Raw genomic sequence first — 19181 nt, forward strand, 5'->3', positions numbered from 1 at the left:
CAGCAGGTCTAGAGTGGGATTCAGGAAATTAACATTTTTTTGAAAAATGGGTATCTGATGAAAGGTCTGTCTGTCCTTTCTACTCCCCACAGCCTCCCTGTTTCCATCCAGTTTATTATATATTTCTCTTTTTAGATTATAACATACCAGAAAATACATCTGTAAATATACTTACTCAATGTTTTCTCTGCACGTGGGTAGCATAGATTACTTATTCATCTGCACTATGCTTTATTCCCCCAATCTCTGAGATTGTTATGAATCGGTGTAATGAGTCTTTGTTCTTTTTCATCACTGTGTAATAGTCCATGAGATGGATGTATTGTCGTTCATTTATATCCATCTATTGATAGACATGTAGGTCCTTTCCAACCTCGTGGTCATGCTTTCAAATAAGTTCCTCAGAGTGGGATTGCTGGGTCGTGGGCTCTGGGCATTTGCAACTTTGAGAGCTGTTGACTACCCTCTATAGGGATTGCCTGTTCACACTTTCAGGTAGCACTGTATGAGAAAATACCTAGCCCTGGCTGGTGTGGTTCAGTGGATCGCTGGCCTGTGAACCAAAGGGTCACTGATTCAACCCCCAGTCTAGGGCACAGGCCTGAGTTGCAGGCCAGGTCCCCAGTAAGGAGCGCATGAGAGGCAACCACACATTGATGTTTCCCTTCCTAAAAATGAAATTTTAAAAATCTGAAGAAAATATCTATAGTGTCTTTACAAAACTGTAGACAGCTATTTAATGTGAAACAATATTCCGTTCTTCCACTCTGGATGAGGCAGCCTATGTTAGTCCATCTGTCATTAGGGTCTGGGAAAGTTGTCAATCTTTTGATGATGGAAAATCCTTGGGTCTAAGTAAAGGCTGCTGGGGTAGGGTCCCTCCAGGCCTTGGCCTGACTCTGGCCCAGTCCTTGCCCCAGGTGTCTCCTGCCCTCCGGGCCTCCCTTCTCCATTCTAGTCCAGAGTCACTCCTAGCTGCTGGTATGTTTTATTCCTGAAGATACATGTGATGAAAACCCCTTACCCAACTCCTTCCTGGCTGGTGACATCAATGCCGGACTCCTGCCCAGAACCCACTACTCAGGCCAGACTGGATTGGCACGCTGAATTCCCCAGAACATGACACCTTATCTCCTTGCCTTTGCTCATACACTTCTGCCTGAATGCCCTCTCCTCTCCTTTGATGAACTCCAACTGGTCCATCTGTCTCTCAGTTCCTGTCGCCTCCTAGTAAAGACCTGACCTTTCCCTCCCCTCAGGAGGACTGGAAGTCCCAGAGCCTGAGAACAGGACAGTGCAGGCCCGACTTGGGGCAGGCCCAGGCTACACTTAAAGGGGTTTGGGGGAACTAGACCTGGGCTCGGTAGAGTCAGAGAGAACCCAGAGGGTACTGGGAACATGGTGGTCAGACTGTGCAAACCAACTGGAGCAGGGGAGAAGCTGGACTGCAGTAGCCAGAGCAAATTAGGGAGTCAGGGATGCGGCTGGGGATGGGGCTTGCCCTGGAGCTTAACCTAACCTGAGCATTCTCCCATCTTCTATGAATAAGTCACTGTTTAGCTCTGGGCACCACTTCACCCTCTTGCTCCTCAACACAACTGGCTTCAGCTTTGATGTTGGCTGTGCTTTGTCAGCAACCCAACATTTTCTGGAGACATTAGTCAAACTGAGGTCTCTCAATCCGGAAACCCACGAAAGTCAGCAGGAAAGAGGCCAGCGCTCTCAACCTCTTCCTCAGAAGCCCGGAGCTCAGGGAGGGCCCTGCAGACCTTCAAATTGGCCTCCAGGGGGCGCCCCCGGCAATCCCAATGTTAGACATTGCAACTACCTCATTTTTTCAACTGAGAAAGGACCATCCGGCACACTGGGCTGGGAGACCCTAGGCTAAAGGGAATGGGGAACAAGGAAACTGACAGGAGGAGGAAGATGTAACTAGGGCAGAGACAAGCTTGCTGCGTGGTGGGGGTACTCCAGGGCTGGGGGCGTGGGCAAAGGTCACCCACCTTCTCATACCTCAGCAACCCACACCCTGCCTTTGGGGTATCTGCTGGTCTAGGTGGATCCCAGCCATTCCAGGGCACCTCACTACATCTGAACCCAGAGCTTGATTTCCCTCTTTGCTGTTGTCCCATTAGGTATTATCAAGGCTGCTGGGATGGATGCTATTACCTTGTCAGAATCATCTTTGAAACTAGACAGGACCTACCCAAGGCTCAGAAGCCTACTGAGTGTCCTTGGATCCCCTTTTCCATGAGCACCACCCCAAAGTCCAGTGGCTCCACATGAGACAGCACTCCTAGCCTACCTCCAGTTCTAGCTTTTGCTCCATGGGGATCTTGCCATTTGTGTCCTACCATGGGGCAGTCAGAGCCTTGAGCCCAATCCCCAGGGAAAAGAGCACCATGATGGGCTCCCCCATGTAAAGGCCACAGTCATCCCATGTCAGAATATCTCCCCAAGTTCTTGGCCACCTCAGCCCCCACGCTGACCTATGCCCCAAATTTCATCTCTGGCACCTCCAGATCTGCAGCCTCCACCCCACAACATGAGCACCTGGCTCTGCACCCATCATGGTGTCCTGGAGGCAGCCCCAGCCAGCCCAGGGCCAAGGCAATTACCCTCATGTTTCCTGGGGAACCTAGGGCTGAGGGGTTCACTAATTGAAAGGTTCACAGAGCAGGACTTGAACTCTGTACCAGAGACCCTGAGGCCTTGGCTGAGCCTGGAAGGCCTCTCCCATCCAACTCCCACCCTTCCATATTGTAAGCCCAGCACTGCCTATCCAGCCTGCCAGGATTCAAGTCTGTGCTCGGCCACTCACCAGCTATGTGGCCTTGGGGAGCCCCTAACCTCTCTGAACCTCAGTTTCCCCACCTGTAAAATGGAGATGATACAAAGAGAAACTTTTTCCTGAGGCTGTTGTACATATTAAAGTAATAAATGCATGTGAAGCCACAGCCATGACTATGAGACATACTGTCTTCCTGGATGGAGGGTGGGGAGTGGGGTGAGGGGTTGGCAAGGTCAGCACATATATAGAATGGGGGCCGGCTGTTTGGTGGTCAAGGACACCAGGCCCAAGCAATGCCATCTGCTCAGAGATGGGCCTCTCCTGTGGTAGTGGCAACAATCAAACGGTAAAAACCACACATGGCCGCAAAGGGATGGCCTGAACAGAGCCACATGTCCCCCACCAGGCCTGGACCCCACACCCACCTGTGTGAGTGTGACCTGCACAAGCCCTGGTCCTGCCCCTAGGTGAGACTCAGCCTTGGAGCTTGCCCATCAGTAAAATGAGGGAAGAGGGGATTTGTGCTGCCCCCTCCAGGCGAGATGTGGCATAATTAAAGGACTGTTACTGCCCTCTTATTGTCATCCTTACAGGAGAGCAAGGCCAAGAAAGGGAAGAAGCAGAAAAAAATGACCGAACTCAAGCCACCAAAGGAACAATAATAGGACAACAGAGTTGGTGGGCCCTGATATGTTTAGTGATAGATGTGACATCACTTCTCTGGAATGTGTCATTTATTCATTTCCCACATAGTCACTGAATTCCAGTTTGCTGGTCAAGGATCTGGAGGTCGGGACAATAAAACACTGAGGCCCAGGAGTCATATCAGGTCCTGATGGAGTCTGGGGATGTTGGTCAGGGAGGGCTTCCTGGAGGAAGGGACATAACACCAAGGTGCATCAGGATTTATGGGGACCCAGGAAGTTCTGGTATAATAACAGGTGGGAAAGAGAAAATGTAATAAAATAGAAATTAAAATAGAACGTAGAACTGTGTGAGGGGAGAGGGAAGGGAAGGAGCTAAGAGACCTGGGAAGACTGAACGCCCAAAGACCATCAAAGTGTCTGGAGAGCAGGTGGGAGTGATTTGAGTTTTCTTTTTTGGAGAGGTTTTTCCGGGTGATTCAACTTCCCCCATGCAGCCTACGGATGGTTCGAAGACAGTGGGGAGAAAAAGGAAAAAGAATCAGACCCGGAGCGCGCGTCAGTTTGGCGTCCCTTGGGGGTCGCAAGGATGCCAAGGCTCCCAGAAGCAGCCAAAGCGCCCACGGCCAGAAGGGCCCTTGGCTGCCTCCCCAAACGCCGCGATCCGCATCCGAACTCCAAGGCCGACGGCCGACCCCTGACCCGGGACAGGTCCAACCTGCACCGCCCGGCGGGGCGGGGCTGAGCGCGCTGGCTCCCGGGCCGCAGTGTCGCCGCAGCGCCTGCCCTGCCCCCGCCTGCTCCTCCTCCCCGCCCTCTTCACCCCCGCCCCTCCCGGCCGCGGTCCCGAGCGGCTCCGGAGCGGACGCCCGCGCCCAGCCTAGGTGAGCGCCCGCTCCCGGCTCCCGGGACCCCGTACCCGACAGCACAACCCCACCACCCCGCCTCTGCCTCCGGGTTCCTGCCCTGCAGCCTCTGTACTCCGGGCTGGGGTGCGCGCTCTCGGATCTCGGACTTGGAGCCAGCGCTCTGGGAGCTGGGGGTCGGCGGTCGGTTGCGGGGGGGGACGGGGCGGGGGGGGCAAGACAGGCTGGGGCGGGAGTGCCCCTCTCCCTTCTTCTCTCCCCTGCTGGCCCTCCCCGGCTTGCTGCACAGACCTACTGTGTGGCATTCTCCCTTCCTGGGCCACCCGGTCTGGTGGGGGTACCTGGACGGTGCCTAAGGGCTGTTTGAAAGGGCATCTCAGATAAAGGAACTGCACGTGCAAAGGCAGGGAGAGTGCACAAAAGGTTTGCGCTTGAGCTCCATGGGGGAGGAGGTGAGGACCTCTAGGACCCCAAACTCGAATGCCTGGCTGAGGAGCTCGGATGCCATCCAGAGTTAGGCTGGAAGCCACCGAGGGCCTGAGCCGGGCAGGAGCTTCCCATGGTGGGTATGGAAGGACCCATGTGACCCTTGGTGCAGAGTGGGACCAGGAGGAAAGAAGGGCTGTACAGAGGAGTGAGGAGAGCTTCCTCCCCAGCAAACACCAGCTGGGGCCCTGGGAGGGAGGTCTAGGACAGGACACGGGGTTCCTAGTGGGTAGTTAACACTCAGGTACTGTTACAGTTTTTTTGGCATTGGGCAGCTTGCAAGCAAAGGACATCACTCTGCAAAAAAAACTTGGGGTCCTCGCCTGTCATGCCCCTGGCAAGGACTTTTACCTTTGAGTGGAGGCGTCTGGGCCTGCGGGAGGCAGGAGGGCGCCAAGCTGGCTTAACACACAGTAGGCCTGGAGCAGGCCTGGAGAAGATTCAGTCCCCAGCAAATCTGTTTCCAGGCCTAAGGCTCTGAAGGGTCCAGACACCTGGGCACCTAGGATAGGAGGGAACAGCCTAGGCAGACACCTGGTGGCAAGTTGAGGCCCCACTTTTTCTGGGATCTGTGGTTCAGGCTGGAGAGGTGGGCAGGCAGCTAGTGGTGAAGCCAGGATCTGGAGCGGGCCCCCCTTGTGCCCAGGGAGGGTACAGGCAGTGCAGGTGGTAGCCATGCTTTACAGACCTGCCTTGGAGATAGTAGGGAAGAGAACATGGGTGTGCCCAGGTTGCTTTTGGGTGCCATGGCCTCATGGCCTGTAATGGGCACCACTAGGGCAGGTAAGATCAAGTGCCAGGTAGTAGATGGTCCTTTCGCAACCTTTTCCTCCTATCTTCTTGGCCCCCTTGTTCTCAGGTACCCATCCAGGGTCCTTGCTGGGATCTGGACTTGACCCAGTGAGCCTCAGCCTCACCTCAAGTTAGACTTCAGGAAGAGCTGCCAGAGGAAACCAATGGGATGACTGTGGGATAGACTGGGAGGAGGTCAGTTGTAAACAGGGCAGCTAAACTTTTGTCCTGGGTCTTCCAAAGTCCAGTCTGTAAGCTGCACCTTCTGTATGGCCCATCCTGTAGCCTTGAGGTCTCCTTGGCAGCGGCAATCTCTCTGTTGACCTGGTGACCCCTCCCACAGAGAGATACACTGGCTTTTTGGGTCCCTGCCCCTCTTGGAGCTAAAGTGGGAGAGGGGTGGGAGGTCAACAAGATGCCCTTACCTGCTGCTTGACCTTGGCAAGTCCTTGGCCCCTCAGTTTTTCCATCTGCTGTTGGGTATGACCTCAGCACCATGGGCCTGGTGGGCAACTGTAGAGCGAAGGTAGAGGGGAGCTCATGGTTGCAGGGCATGGTCTGTGGCAGGACTATGTGCCTAGCCTCTCTTTCCCCCAACCTAACCAGGCCCAGGCTTGGGCTTGCTGCCCACTTCTGTTCACCATGGAGCTGGGTTTCCCTGGGGACCAGTGTACTGGCCCAGCCCCACCCCCCAGCCCTCCTGGCGGCAGCTCACACTGGGAGAAGGGGTGGAGGTTGGGCTGCCTCCTGGACCCCTGCCCCCTTGCCCTGCCTTCCAGGGCCTGGCAGGCTGGGTCTACTGCTGGGCTGGGAGCAAGAAGCAGTGGCTGCCCTTGAAGGAGGTGGGTATCCAGGGGCTGGCAGCCAGGGTGGGTGCAGGGACCAGAGAGAACTAAATGTCATCCCATTGTAGGAAGGAGAAACCGGAGGACAGGAAGGCTCTGATCTGCCCAAGGGGATGTGAGGTTTGACCCCAGCCATGGTGGCCTCCCTGGAGAAAGGAGGGTCCCAGGGCTCCCAGGCTCCAGGATTTTGAAGGGGCAGCAGAAATCAGGTCAGATTTCCTGGACAAGGCAGCTGTGGGGCTGAACCTAAAAGTCTGGCTGAGGGGCTGCCCAGATGGTGGGTACAGCCCCGGGAAAGGTGGGAGTGGGGAGTGAGGGTGCTGAGCCTGGAGGGGAGGTTCCTCCCAGGGACCCGTTTTTTCTCTGGGGTCTGGCTCCCCTTTACGTAGCAGTACCCAGCTCCAGCGCAGGCCTGTTTCAGAAGACCCTCCCCTCACAGCATCTATCTCTGAGCCCTGATCCCTGTTGATGCCCCCTTTCCCTCACCCCCACAGGTCCTGAAGGCAGCTCCTGCTGGGATGGCGACACCAGCATTTCTAAGGGTTGTGGGGGGTCCAGCCCCACCAGGGGCACTCTAGCCTCCCACAGCCGACCATCTGTGCGCCTGCCTCCTGCCCAGCTGAGGGCCACTCGCCATGGGAGGCTGCTTCTCCAAGCCCAAGCCAGGTATCTCCTCTCCTTTTGCTTCCCTCTCCCTCCATTCTCCACCCTCCTTCCCTCCGCTCTCCATCCCCGGCCTCCTTCTGCCACCTTCCTCCTCCCCCTCCCCCACTGCCTCCGAAGTAGGTCAGGCTGGGTGGCAGCCTCTGCTGCTGCTGAGAATGTTAATGTGCTGCAGGCAGGAGGGGGTTGGGGCCAGGCTCCCCTCCCGGGACCCTTCCTCTTCATCTAGGGCTTTGGGTGCTGGTGATGGGAACAGCAGCTGAATCTTGGAAAGGGGAAGGGAGGGTTCCTCCTGCCACAGGGTGGGAAGGGCAGCTCTGTCCCCTAGGACCGGAGAAGGGGATACTGAAGACAGAGACCCTCAGCCATTGTGTGACCCAGGTTATCTCTCTGAGCCTCACTTTCCCTCTCTACAAATGAACCCGACCTTTCAGAGTTGCTGTGAGAATGGAGTGGACAAGTCCCAGCCCTCCCAGCCCTGTCCACCTTTTCTGACCCCTGTGTGACCTTGGGCCACCTCCTCAGCCTCTCTGGACACACTTTCCCATGTGTACAGGAAATCCCCACCCTGAGCTGGCAGGTGTTCTAGGGTGCTGGGGAGGCCTGGGTTTGCTCTCTACTGGTGACTCTTCTCTGCTGGGCTCTCCTTCCGGGCCTCCTTTTCCTCTTCCATCCTCACAATGCCAGGAAAGCAAGGTAGTGCAGGCATGTCACAGATGAAGAAACCGAGGAGGCTGAGAGCGGCCTCTCTGGCGCCCAGTCAGCGCCCCACCCACCCCGTCCAGGCCACCCTGCCCAGTTTGGCTCGCCCCAGCTCCCCTTACCTGATACCCATCGGCTCCATTACCTTAGAACGCTTGAGACTTTTCTCCTTTTCCTGGGTCTGAGGGGGAACTTGGGGGCAAGAGGAGATGCGTGATGCCCTGCCAGGCAGAGGGACTCACCCACACCTGCTCCCCCATCACTCCTGTGCTGTGGACACTCAGCCTTGGGCCAGATCCCACCACCCTCCCTGCCTACATGTACGACCTGGGCAAATGATATCCACTTTCTTGACCTCAGCCTTCCCCCATCAGCACTGGGGCAGGAGGATGCAGGCTGTCCCCAGCTGGCAGGAGGCTCTGGGCAGAAGATGTCACTTTCTTCTTTAAAGGAATGCAAAGGGCTGGCTTGCCTGGGACCCCTGGCTCCTAGTATAGGGGCTGATCACACTCACCACACCAGAGGAAATGCTAAAAACTTGGCCTCTTCAGTTCAAATCCAGCCTCCCTTCCTGGGTATGTGACTGGGCAGGTGGCTTCACCTTTCTGAGTCTCTGAGTTCTCACTTATAAAATGGGGTTAATTGTACACCCTGTATAGGCTGTAGTGCTTGGCACATGGTCTGGCACGTAGGCAGCACTTGCAAAACATTATTATGTCCTCTTTTGGGGCTAGGCTGTCTGCAGCCAGGACTCCCCTGTGGGAATATGGCAGGAGGGCAGGCGCTCAGACCCCAGGCACACATCCTGGGCAGGTCAGGGGTGAGGCTCAGGGGATTTCAAGGTGTGGGAGTGAGAGCATTTGACCACGAGGGTTCAGCTGAAGTCAGAAGGGACCACAGGGAAACCAGAGCAAATAGAAGATCTTTGTGCAAATTCCTCACTTTCTACCTTGCTCCATTCTGTGGCTTTGAGCACGTCAGCATATACTTCCTGAGCTCCCTCCCCACTCCCCATGCTTCAGCAGCACTGTGTTCCTTACAGAAAGTGCTCCAGGCCAGACTCTTACTAAAGCTCAGAGCTGGGAGGAGGTGCACCTCTCCTGGTATCTGGTCACCTGCCTTTTATTAGGCCACAAGTGCTACCTAAAGGCTTTCCCTCTTCATCATGGCTGCCAGGAAGCTCAGAACTAACCAATCAAACCTTATTACCCAACTTCATCTGTTGAGCTTCTGCTCTGGGTTGCATGTATGATCTCCTTCAGCATTCACTGTGTCACCAAAGAGGTAGATATTCTTCTCTCTGTTTTATAACAAGGGCATCTGCCCAAAGGGGCTAAGGCAGGGGTCCGTGGTCCGGTGGGCAGCTGGGAACCATGGAGTTGGAGTTGCTTTGGTTCTTTGACTGAGCAGAGACCCTCCTCCCCATTCTCCTTCCCACCTCTGCTCCTGACTTAATGGTTTCCAGTTAGACTGCATCTGGCAGGGCCTTCTGGAAGGAGATGGACGATGAAAACAGTCTGGCTTTGCTGTTATATGGGCCCCTGCCAGGCTGTTCTTTTGAGCTCCCTCTCTAAAGCTCACATAGCTGATGTCAGCTGAGTCCAAAGTATTTTTCTTTTTAATTCTTCTGAAAACATTCTAACACTATTACATAAAGTGTGGAAAATGAAGGGGAAAATCCACTCCACCCATAACCCCCCCTGCACCTGACACAACCGCTTCAGCATGTGGTGTGCTCAGGTGCCCCTCCTGCGCAGCTGGAGTCATGGAGTGGACCTTCGCCCCTGCGGTGCCTGAGCTGGGGGCTGGAAGGATGGGAGGGCTGTCCCCCAGGCTGCCAGGCATGGGGAGGGGATTAGCACGGCATGAGATGAGGGACATGCAGGAGCTGGGCAGCGTGGGGGAGGCAACACCTGAGCTGTGTCTGGGTGGAGGGGCAGGAGTTAGCCAGGGCCAGGAGGGATGGTAGCCTGGGCCAAGGGAACTGCATAGGCCAAGGCCGGGAGGTGTGACTCTGGGTTCTTTGCTCCTGGACGGTCAGGTTTGAGGAGGAGGGGATGAGAGGTGAAGCTGGGAGATGCCTGGGACCTCTGGTGCCTTGGGAGTTGGGAGAGGCACCTCCTGCTCCCTCATTGGCCCATGCTGTGCCAGGGACTTAGTTTCCATCATTCAGCCTTCCTCCCTACAGCAGCCACCCAGGAGGCCGGATTATCGCTGCTCAAGATTCTGTTTATTGTTCCCTTCTAATTAGAAAAATACCCCAGGCACATTGTAGGGAATTTGGAAAATGTGGAAAAGTATAAAGAAGAAAATGATACTCTCCGGCTAACTCCCCCCTAGAACTCCCCCCATGGGCAGGTGGGGAAAGTGTCTTCTGTGTGGAGGTGGGTTTGGGGGTGGGGGGTGCTGTGCCCTGTCTGCTTTGTCCACATGCACTCCCCTGGGTGGGTTACCCCCAAGGCTCCAGACCCATGCACATGAAGATGCTGAAAAACCAGTGCTTGGTAAATGCTGAAGGATTCTCAAACTGGTGAGAATAGCTATTTTAAGAAGTTGAAATTAAGTTGGGTACCCTTTCAAAAAATTGTTTTTTGGTATTAGAGAGAGAGGAAGGGAGAAAGAGAAACATTGATTTGTTGTTCCACTTATTTATTGCATTTGTTGGTTGATTCTTGTATGTGCCCTGACCCGGGATCGAAGCTACTCCCTTGGTGCATTGGGATGACGCTCTAACCAACTGAGCTATCTGGCCAGGGCTTTTTTTTTTTTTTTTTTTTTTTAATTTTGAAAAAAATGTTAAACCTATGAGAAAGTTGCAAGCATAGAACATTGAAACCTTGATTTCCCATCACTCAGGTTCACCGGCCAGGATCTGAGCTACACCCATTTGAGATGCCCTATTCTCACTTGAGTCAGACCCTAAAGATGCCCCTGATCCTACAGGGGTGTCATTTTAATCCGTGGAGGACCATGCCCTTGGAGTCAGATCACGACTCAGGGCGCCAGGGCTCTTTCCTCCACACACATTCCTGGAGGAAGGGCAATTTCAGGGTTGAAGGAGCTTCGTCTGTGCTCTCCTCACTAATTTTGTTATTGATATAAAATCATGCAGAAAGCAATTCAAGCCCACCCAGTGCCCATCCCTGCTGCCCCTGCCCTCTTCCTGTCTGTTTTAAGGATCTTTGATGGTAGTGCTGGTGGCTTTCTGGAAAGGTCCGGGCATAAGGGAGAACCGCACTTAAAAGATCAGGCCCTGACAGAGCTTCTGGGGTGGTTGAGGGTGTGGGCGGGTGGAGGGGCTCACGGTGCCCCCCATCTGCCCGCAGTGGAACTCAAGATCGAGGTGGTGCTGCCGGAGAAGGAGCGGGGCAAGGAGGAGCTGTCGGCCAGTGGGAAGAGCAGCCCCCGGGCCTACCAGGGCAATGGCACTGCCCGCCACTTTCACTCAGAGGAGCGCCTGCCCGCCCCTCACCCCTACCCTGGCGCTCAGGACTGTGTGGAGGCTGCCGTCTGTCATGTCAAGGACCTCGAGAATGGCCAGTGGGTGCTGGGCCTGGTACAGGGGTCAGAGGGCCCAAGGTGGGAGGGCAAGCGTAAGGCACAGATAAGGGGCCCATGGCTAGCCATCCTGGCTACTGCCTTTGTGGCTTCTGCTGGTCGGGGCCTGGTCCCCAGAAGGCTGGAATCTGGGAGGAGGTGGTGCCTCACGTCTGGCCTGGCCGACTTCTGAATGCAGCTCCTCCCCAGGATGCGGGAAGTGGAGCTGGGCTGGGGGAAAGTGTTGCTGGTGAAGGACAATGGGGAGTTCCATGCCCTGGGCCACAAGTGTCCACACTATGGTGCACCCCTGGTGAAAGGTGAGTTGTCCGGGTGCACAGGGGAGGTGGGGGCATGCCTTCCTGAAGCGGGCTTGGCCACTGCACCATCAAGCCCCAGCTCCACCAGGTCCCAGCCCAGCCTGGCTCCTTCCTGGACCTCCAGTTCCTCATCTTTTGATGGGGTTTGGGGGTGGGGTCTCTGGGGCTATGTGGAAGGGCCAGCAGGTCCCGGGACACAGGAATCCTTGGAGAGGGACTCTTGCAGATAACCCCAGCTCAGCACTGCGCCCTCCCAGGTGTACTGTCCCGTGGCCGGGTGCGCTGCCCCTGGCATGGTGCCTGCTTCAACATCAGCACTGGGGACCTGGAGGACTTCCCTGGCCTGGACAGTCTGCACAAGTTCCAGGTGGGGCTGGGTGTGTGGTGGAGTGGGAGCCTGGGGCTACAGGGCCAGGGCCTGGAGCGCCCCCTAAAGCCTGGTTCTGAGCACCACAGCACTTGCAGGTGAAGATTGAGAAGGAGAAGGTGTATGTCCGGGCCAGCAAGCAGGTGAGGAGGTGGCTTGGGGCTCTGGTAAAAGGGAAAGCCAAAGAGGGCATCTGGGTCCAGGGAACAGCATATGCAACGTTCTGTGGTGGGAGGGAGTCCGGTGAGTGTGGCTGGGGAGCAGAGTGAAGGGTGCCTGGTGGGGAGGAGGCTGGACTGCTGGGATTATGGCAGAGGGAGGTTGACTACGAGCCCAGCTCCCAGCTGCTCCCCCACTCTCTGGCAACGCCTAGGCCTTGCAGCTGCAGCGAAGGACCAAGGTGATGGCCAAGTGCATCTCTCCAAGTGCTGGTCACAGCGGCAGCACCAATGTGCTGATTGTGGGCGCAGGTTGGTGATGGGGAAATGAGAGGCAGGATGGGATGGGGGAGAAGTGGCCCCTGACCCACAGCCCCCTCCCCTCAGGCGCAGCAGGCTTGGTGTGTGCAGAGACCCTGCGGCAAGAGGGCTTCTCAGATAGGATCGTCCTATGCACACTGGACCGGCACCTCCCCTACGACCGGCCCAAGCTCAGCAAGGTGGGAGGGTGGTGAGTGGAGGCAGGGCTCTGTCCCTGTGTGTGCAGTCAAGCTGCTGCCTGTTGGGGGGTCTGGCCAGCTGACCTCTCCACTCATGTCATGGCCTGGAGTTTGAAGATCTGGGCTTGCTGAGTTCTGTCCTGCAGCTCCTGTGTGACCTGGGGCTGGCTCCACCCTCCCTGGGCTCCAGGTCCTCTGTTGCAAAGTGGAACCATGGCTGCTTGGCTCCACCTCAAGCTGGCTCTCTCCCACAGTCCCTGGACGCCCAGCCTGAGCAGCTGGCCCTGAGGCCCAAGGAGTTTTTCCGAGCCTATGGCATCGAGGTGCTCACCGAGGCCCAGGTAGAGGACAAAGCTGGGGAACCATGAAGGGCGTGAGAATGTGTAGGCTCCTGAAGATGTGGGTGTGCTCTGCCCTCCTGGCCTTGCTGCCCAGGCACTTGGGGGTGCCCCTGGCCTGGGAGTCTGCACTGGATCTTCTTGGTAGGGTCATGGGCATATGCATAGCCCAAGTGTGTAGGGACATGGATGATTTGTTCGAGGTTCAGATGGGAGAACCTGGTGGGACTTGGGAGTATAAGGAGGGCTTTGAGGGCAAGGTGATGTCTGAAGCTTAAAGAGCGAGGAAGAATCGCCACTTGGGAGAGGAAGGACAACCAGGTATCAGGGAAAGCCCCACTGAGCTGCTTAGAGGGTCTGGCCGGGCTCTGGGCATACTGCAGGGCGTGGGCATGGGTGGCCAGGCCCAGGTCCACGCTCTGCCTGGTGGGGATTGCAGGTGGTCACAGTGGATGTGAGAAACAAGAAGGTCGTGTTCAAGGACGGCTTCAAGCTGGAGTACAGCAAGCTTCTGCTGGCACCAGGGAGCAGGTGGGAGGGTGACTCCCCTGCTGCCCTCTGTTGGACACCGGGCAGGGCACTGGCCAGGACGGGAGGGCTTAGGGTGCTAGGAGCCCCTCGCTGACACCGCCTGTGTCTCAGCCCTAAGACCCTGAGCTGCAAAGGCAAAGAGGTGGAGAACGTGTTCACCATCCGGACACCTGAGGATGCCAATCGCGTGGTGAGGCTGGCTCGGGGCCGTAACACAGTGGTCGTGGGAGCCGGCTTCCTAGGTGAGCAGCTGTGAATGCAGGGGTGGGGAGGCCAATCCCGAGGCTTTACTGGTTCTGGGAGGTACAGGGTGCCAGCCTGCTGCCCACAACCCTGGCGCAGGGATGGAGGTGGCTGCCTATCTGACCGAGAAGGCCCACTCAGTGTCCGTGGTGGAGCTGGAGGAGACTCCCTTCAGGAGGTTCCTGGGGGAGCGCGTGGGCCGTGCCCTCATGAAGGTGAGCCCACACTGTTCCCCAGCCCCTCGGAACCAGCCCAGTCTCTGCCAGGTTCTCACCCACTGCCCACTGCCCACTTGCCCTGACAGATGTTTGAGAACAACCGGGTCAAGTTCTACATGCAGACAGAGGTGTCAGAGCTGCGGGCCCAGGAGGGAAAGGTGGGCCCTTCTCCCCACCCACTGCCACTCTCTGTCCCCTCTCCCCTGTGCCCAGGAACTGGGCCCAACTGCTCATTTGCCTGCCCCCTACAGCTGAAGGAGGTCGTGCTGAAGAGCAGCAAGGTAGTGCGGGCAGACATCTGTGTGGTGGGCATTGGTGAGTGGCTGGGCAGGCGGATGTGAATGAGCAGAACCTTAGGTCAGTCCCTCCCCTTCCCTGAGCCTCAGTTTTTACATCTGTCAGATGGGGACCACAACTGTACCTACTTCAGAGGGCTGTTGGGGAATGCGTGCCCTGGGCTTGGCCAGGGCCTGGCATGGAAGGTGCTCCCGGTGGCCATTGCCCATGCATACTTGACTCCGTGGCCTGACTGTGAGGGCTGCACAACACAAACATGCCCCTCACCGGCCCCTGATCCAGTTGAGGTACCAGTCTGGGGAGGAACAGAGCTAGGAGGTGGCGGCACAGAGGCTGGGGTGGTATGGTATGCCCACCCCCATCAGGGGGCATCCTTGACCGCTTCTCAGAGGCGACAATACCTGAGGCGTAATGGGAGACACAAGTGTGTGGGGGTCCAGGCAGGGCGACAGGACACACAAAGGCTGCAGGTATGCAGCCCATTGGATGGTCAGTCTGGGCCTGGGCTGTGGAAGTGAAGGGTGTGGGTCATGCAGAACAATGAGATGAGAGAAGTGAACACAGTGGCCCCATTCTGTCAGGTGCGGTACCCTCCACGGGCTTCCTGAGGCAGAGCGGCATCAGTCTGGATTCCCGAGGCTTCATCCCTGTCAACAAGGTGGGGCTTGGTAGGGTGGGAAGGGTACCTGGCTGGGGGCAATGAGAAGTCCAGACCAGGGCCCCCTTCCCACCCACGGAGTCCTGGACCCTTTCCTCACAGATGATGCAGACCAACGTCCCAGGCGTGTTTGCAGCAGGCGACGCTGTCACCTTCCCCTTGGCCTGGAGGAACAATCGGAAAGTGAACATCCCACACTGGCAGATGGCTCATGCCCAGGGTATGGCCAGCCCCACGGCAGGATAAGGGCGGGGAGGCTGTCTCAGGATCTCGGCCTCCCCCAGGCCCATCCCTCGGTTGCTGGCCTTGGGTCCTGGTTGCTGGCTGCAGAACCATTCAAAGCTCTGTGGTGGCCTGTCTGGGTCAGCCTCATCCAGATGATCGTCAAGGCAGGTCACAGAGCAAGGCTTGCGTGTGTGGCCCATCTCCAGAGACCTCCCACCTGTGCCCTCTGGACACCCCATCCAGCCGCTACAGGGCCCCACCCCCACTTGTCCTTCCAGTAGCCTCGTCTCTTCTTTTGTACTCAAAGGCACACATGCACCAGGGAGAGAAAGGGGGATTTAGTAGGACATGGGCCAGCTCCCCACTCAGGGCCGCTGTCTCCCTTGGGCCACTTGATTGGCTGGGAATCCAGATGCCTCATGCAGGCCCCTGGGAGGTGGCCATCTGGGCTTGGGAACCTGGGGCTCAGTGGGGAAACTGTGGTGCTCTCTGAGGAAGAGATTTCCCCCCTCACCAAGCCTCTGAAGATGTGCTCACTGTACACCCCTGGTCTGGGCCCCTGAGCTGCAGGTGCCAGCAAGTTAGCTGCCTTACAGGGAGGACCCTAGACTCCCTGCATGCACCTTCCCTCCCCTCTGCCTTCATGTTATCTGAGCCTCTGCCGCCTGAAACCTCACTCCTGGTACCAATTTCTGTTTAGACCCAAGGTCTGAGGTTCGTGCTAGGTTTTAAGAAGCAAAGGCTATTGGTCAGTGCAATTAACATTTAATGGAAGGATGGGGGGTGGGGCTTCATGAACTAGGAAGCTGTGCCACGCTATTCTCTCTGGGGCCCTTGGTGTGGCTGTCATGTCTGCTTCCGGGTTATTTATGCCTGCTCTCTTGCCTCCCTCTCCAGACCTGATGTGTCTTATTAGTTGTCTGTGTGCACACCTGAGATGGCTCAACAGGCCCACATCCCCAAGAAGCCCACCTTCCAGACCCAGGGCACTTCATTCAAATTCTCCAGAGAAGCAGTCTAAGTGGCCAGCGTTGAGCTAGGTGTCCCCCTCTGTACCGATCGGCTGCAACCAAGCTTGGGCAGTGGGCTGCACAGTAGTGTGCCTCTTGACTTCTGGGGAGGCAAGAAGTAACCCCACGTATGAGGAGTCCCAGAGAGCCGGAAGCAGGCAGTATAGGGGAGATGCGGTCTAGGGTCGGAGCTTTCAGTATTCTGGGTCCTGCAGGGCGCGTGGCGGCCCAGAACATGTTGGCGCAGGAGGCAGAGATCAGCACCGTGCCCTACCTGTGGACAGCCATGTTCGGCAAAAGCCTGCGCTACGCCGGTAACTGAACCTCGGGAAGGGGCGGGGCTAAGGTGTTACCAGAGTGCGGAGGTGGGGCTTGGAGTTGGGGCGGGGCTATGAGCATCCTAGGGGCGGGGCCACGACAACTATAGAAAGCAGTAAAGCACTCACTAGGGCCAGGGCCAAGGGCTACATAAAAGGGCCAAGAGAGCTAGGCCTGGAGAGGGGTACAGGGGGCAGTTAGGAAGATACAGGACACTGACCCAATGGAGTCCCATCCCTTTTGCTGAGCTCGCGTGGGCGCTGCTCCCCTGCCTGGCCCACAGGGTACGGAGAAGGCTTCGACGACGTCATCATCCAAGGGGACCTGGAGGAGCTGAAGTTCGTGGCTTTTTACACCAAGTGAGAGCAACGGGGTGGAGCAGGGGCACGAAACAGCAAGAGCTCAGTCGGCAGGGGGAACTCATCCCAGAGAAGCCTTGCTCAGTCTTATCTGAAAGGTAGACTGAGTGGCGCAGGAACAAGCTAGGCAGGAGACACCACTGAGGAGAGGTGAGGAGATGGGGCGGTGATTACTCCAGCTGCCACACACTGAGGCAGGACATTTTATCGTCAGCACAGTTCTTTGAGGTGGGTGTTGACAGCCCGCATTTACACTGAGGAAAGTCACACAGAGAGTGGGAATGCCAGGACAGAAGCCTGAACCCCAGTGAGGAGTGTGGCTGGAACCTCCATGGAGGTCCCACAGGAGCCTGAAGCCCATGCTGGGCTAAAGTGCAAAGCAAGAAGGGTTGGGTGCACAGGACATTCCTGTTGTTCTGGGTAAGATTCCTTCCTGGGTCTCTGGTGGACAGGAGCATGTCAGGGTCTCCAAGAAGAGGGGCCACTGCTGGGCAGTCACCAGACTCAGCCATGCTCTCCCTGCAGAGGCGACGAGGTGATCGCTGTGGCCAGCATGAACTATGATCCTATCGTGTCCAAGGTGGCTGAGGTGCTGGCCTCGGGCCGTACCATCCGGAAGCGGGAAGTGGAGTGAGTGTGGGCATTGGAGGCCTGGGACAGGGAGCAAGAAGTCTACCGAAGGACTGGCTCACCCTTCCCATGGTAGTCAGCTGCCTCACAGCCCTACAGGGCCAGTCCCCCTACTCTTGGTCTCCATCAGTATGGTGCTCTGTGGGATATCGGTTGTGATTTGGGAGTGGGCTGGTTATATGTGCTCTTGGGAGACTGAAGGAGAAGGGGCCATGTCCCAAGGCAGGGCCAGTGCTGTGGGGAGGGGTGAAGGCGCACTGTTTGGGCAATCACTGAGCCTGGGACCTCTGACTGGACAGGGTAATGTTGAGCCTGGAAGAAGCCAGTTGGGGGAATGCAGCCAGTGATGGCCCTGGGGTTGCCCTGCACAGAGGTGTGGGGTGGTTGTTTGGGGTCTGGGAGACACTGGACACCAGTCATTATCCTCATCCCAGCATGGTGTCAATGGGAGTCCCCCTGTGGGCCTTACCTGCCTGCAAAGCACCCCAGGGACTGGGAAAAGCCTGGAGGCCATGGTATGGGGGTAGGTCTCAGGCTAGAAACAATGAAGAACTAAGAGGGGGCATAAATGACATGCTCTTCCCTGGCCTTCTCTGTCTCTCTCTCTTGCCCTCGCAAAGGCTGTTTCTGCTGCACAGCAAGTACGTGTGTCCTGTCCTTCCTGCTGACTATTCTGAGCCTTTCCCATCTCAGCCCAGAGTCTGCACCTGATGGTTTTTCCCCCTTTGCCCAAGTACACATCCCTGCTGGGCACCAGGGACTGGCACAGAGCAGGCCCCTGCCATCCTCAAGGGCGAGCTGCTCATGGTGCTGAGAGGGGAGACTGCTCTCTTCTGCCCTGACTCTTCCTCCCTTCATTTCCGCAGGACTGGCGACATGTCCTGGCTCACGGGGAAAGGATCCTGAGCTTGCATGCAGCAGACTTAAGCAGGCATGCTGGTGCACCAGGGACAGAGGCCAAGCCCTGGGGACAGGTGCCAACCTCCAATTTCCCAGGATCCCCCAGGGCAGAACCTGAGTCCTCCTAGTGCTTGTCATCAGCTGCCTGGCTCACCTCCAGAGACACCTCTACTGCTTCCAAGCGATGCTCACCACCCAAGGCCTGGACTGCCACCCACATTTGGTAGTGGAGGTGGGAAAGGCCCTGCCTCGTCTCCCTCTATTGGGACTGGTCCCCTGTAGGACCTTGCAACATATTAGACATTATCTCAAAATTAAAACGCACACATTTGCAGATCTGTGTGACTTCCATTGTAATTGGACAAACATTCATGAGGGAGAACGTAGACAGGGAAACAAGCACAACCTCAGACTGCTCAGTCCTCCATCACTGAATGCCCAGCGGAGGGAGCAACAGATTCTGCCCCCTGGGGGGTTAGGAAGGGCTTCTCCAACCAGTCTAGGATCTAGATTTTGAAGGAAGGGCATTCCAAGTAGAGGAGACGGCAGGTGCAAAGGGCTTGAGACAGGACGTGCTTCTTCAGGGCTCAGAGACAGCACTTCTCTGGCAGTTTGGGGGCATTTACCCACTTAGGGCTGTAGGAGCTAGGTCTGGAAACAGACCTCACGCTTCTCAAGGCAGCCAGAGCTTCCTGAATCCACGTATCGCAGGTGAAGAAACTGAGCGTCTGCTATAAAGTACAAATGAGAATACAGAACCTCTGCACCACGCTGCCTCTCAGC

General features: G+C 56.7%; 1 protein-coding gene across 8 annotated transcripts; it reads left to right on the forward strand.

The window, feature by feature from the left end:
• The first annotated feature begins 4270 nt into the window (after positions 1-4270).
• Positions 4271-18717, forward strand: AIFM3 (apoptosis inducing factor mitochondria associated 3). 8 transcript variants are annotated; one of them, XM_054592854.1, is made up of 22 exons: positions 4276-4319; positions 5647-5774; positions 6493-6633; positions 6919-7090; positions 11116-11329; positions 11537-11646; positions 11904-12013; positions 12112-12156; positions 12387-12483; positions 12559-12671; positions 12926-13012; positions 13449-13540; positions 13652-13782; positions 13883-13998; positions 14088-14159; positions 14253-14316; positions 14880-14956; positions 15059-15176; positions 16407-16505; positions 16793-16868; positions 17394-17498; positions 18119-18209. In XM_054592854.1, the coding sequence occupies exons 4-22, from the start codon at positions 7060-7062 to the stop codon at positions 18207-18209; spliced, it is 1848 nt and encodes a 615-aa protein (XP_054448829.1). In that variant the 5' UTR covers positions 4276-4319; positions 5647-5774; positions 6493-6633; positions 6919-7059. The 8 variants fall into 8 exon arrangements, 7 of the variants coding, with proteins under 7 accessions (XP_054448832.1, XP_054448833.1, XP_054448827.1 ...); XM_054592857.1 differs by lacking the exons at positions 5647-5774; positions 6493-6633 and adding an exon at positions 18365-18717 and having other exon boundaries at positions 4271-4319; positions 18119-18139; XM_054592853.1 differs by lacking the exon at positions 6493-6633.
• The last annotated feature ends 464 nt before the right edge of the window (positions 18718-19181 follow it).

Source organism: Pteronotus mesoamericanus, unplaced genomic scaffold (assembly GCF_021234165.1).
Source record: "Pteronotus mesoamericanus isolate MK-2021 breed Mesoamerican mustached bat unplaced genomic scaffold, CSHL_Meso_final scaffold_371, whole genome shotgun sequence".
Lineage (NCBI taxonomy): Eukaryota > Metazoa > Chordata > Mammalia > Chiroptera > Mormoopidae > Pteronotus > Pteronotus mesoamericanus.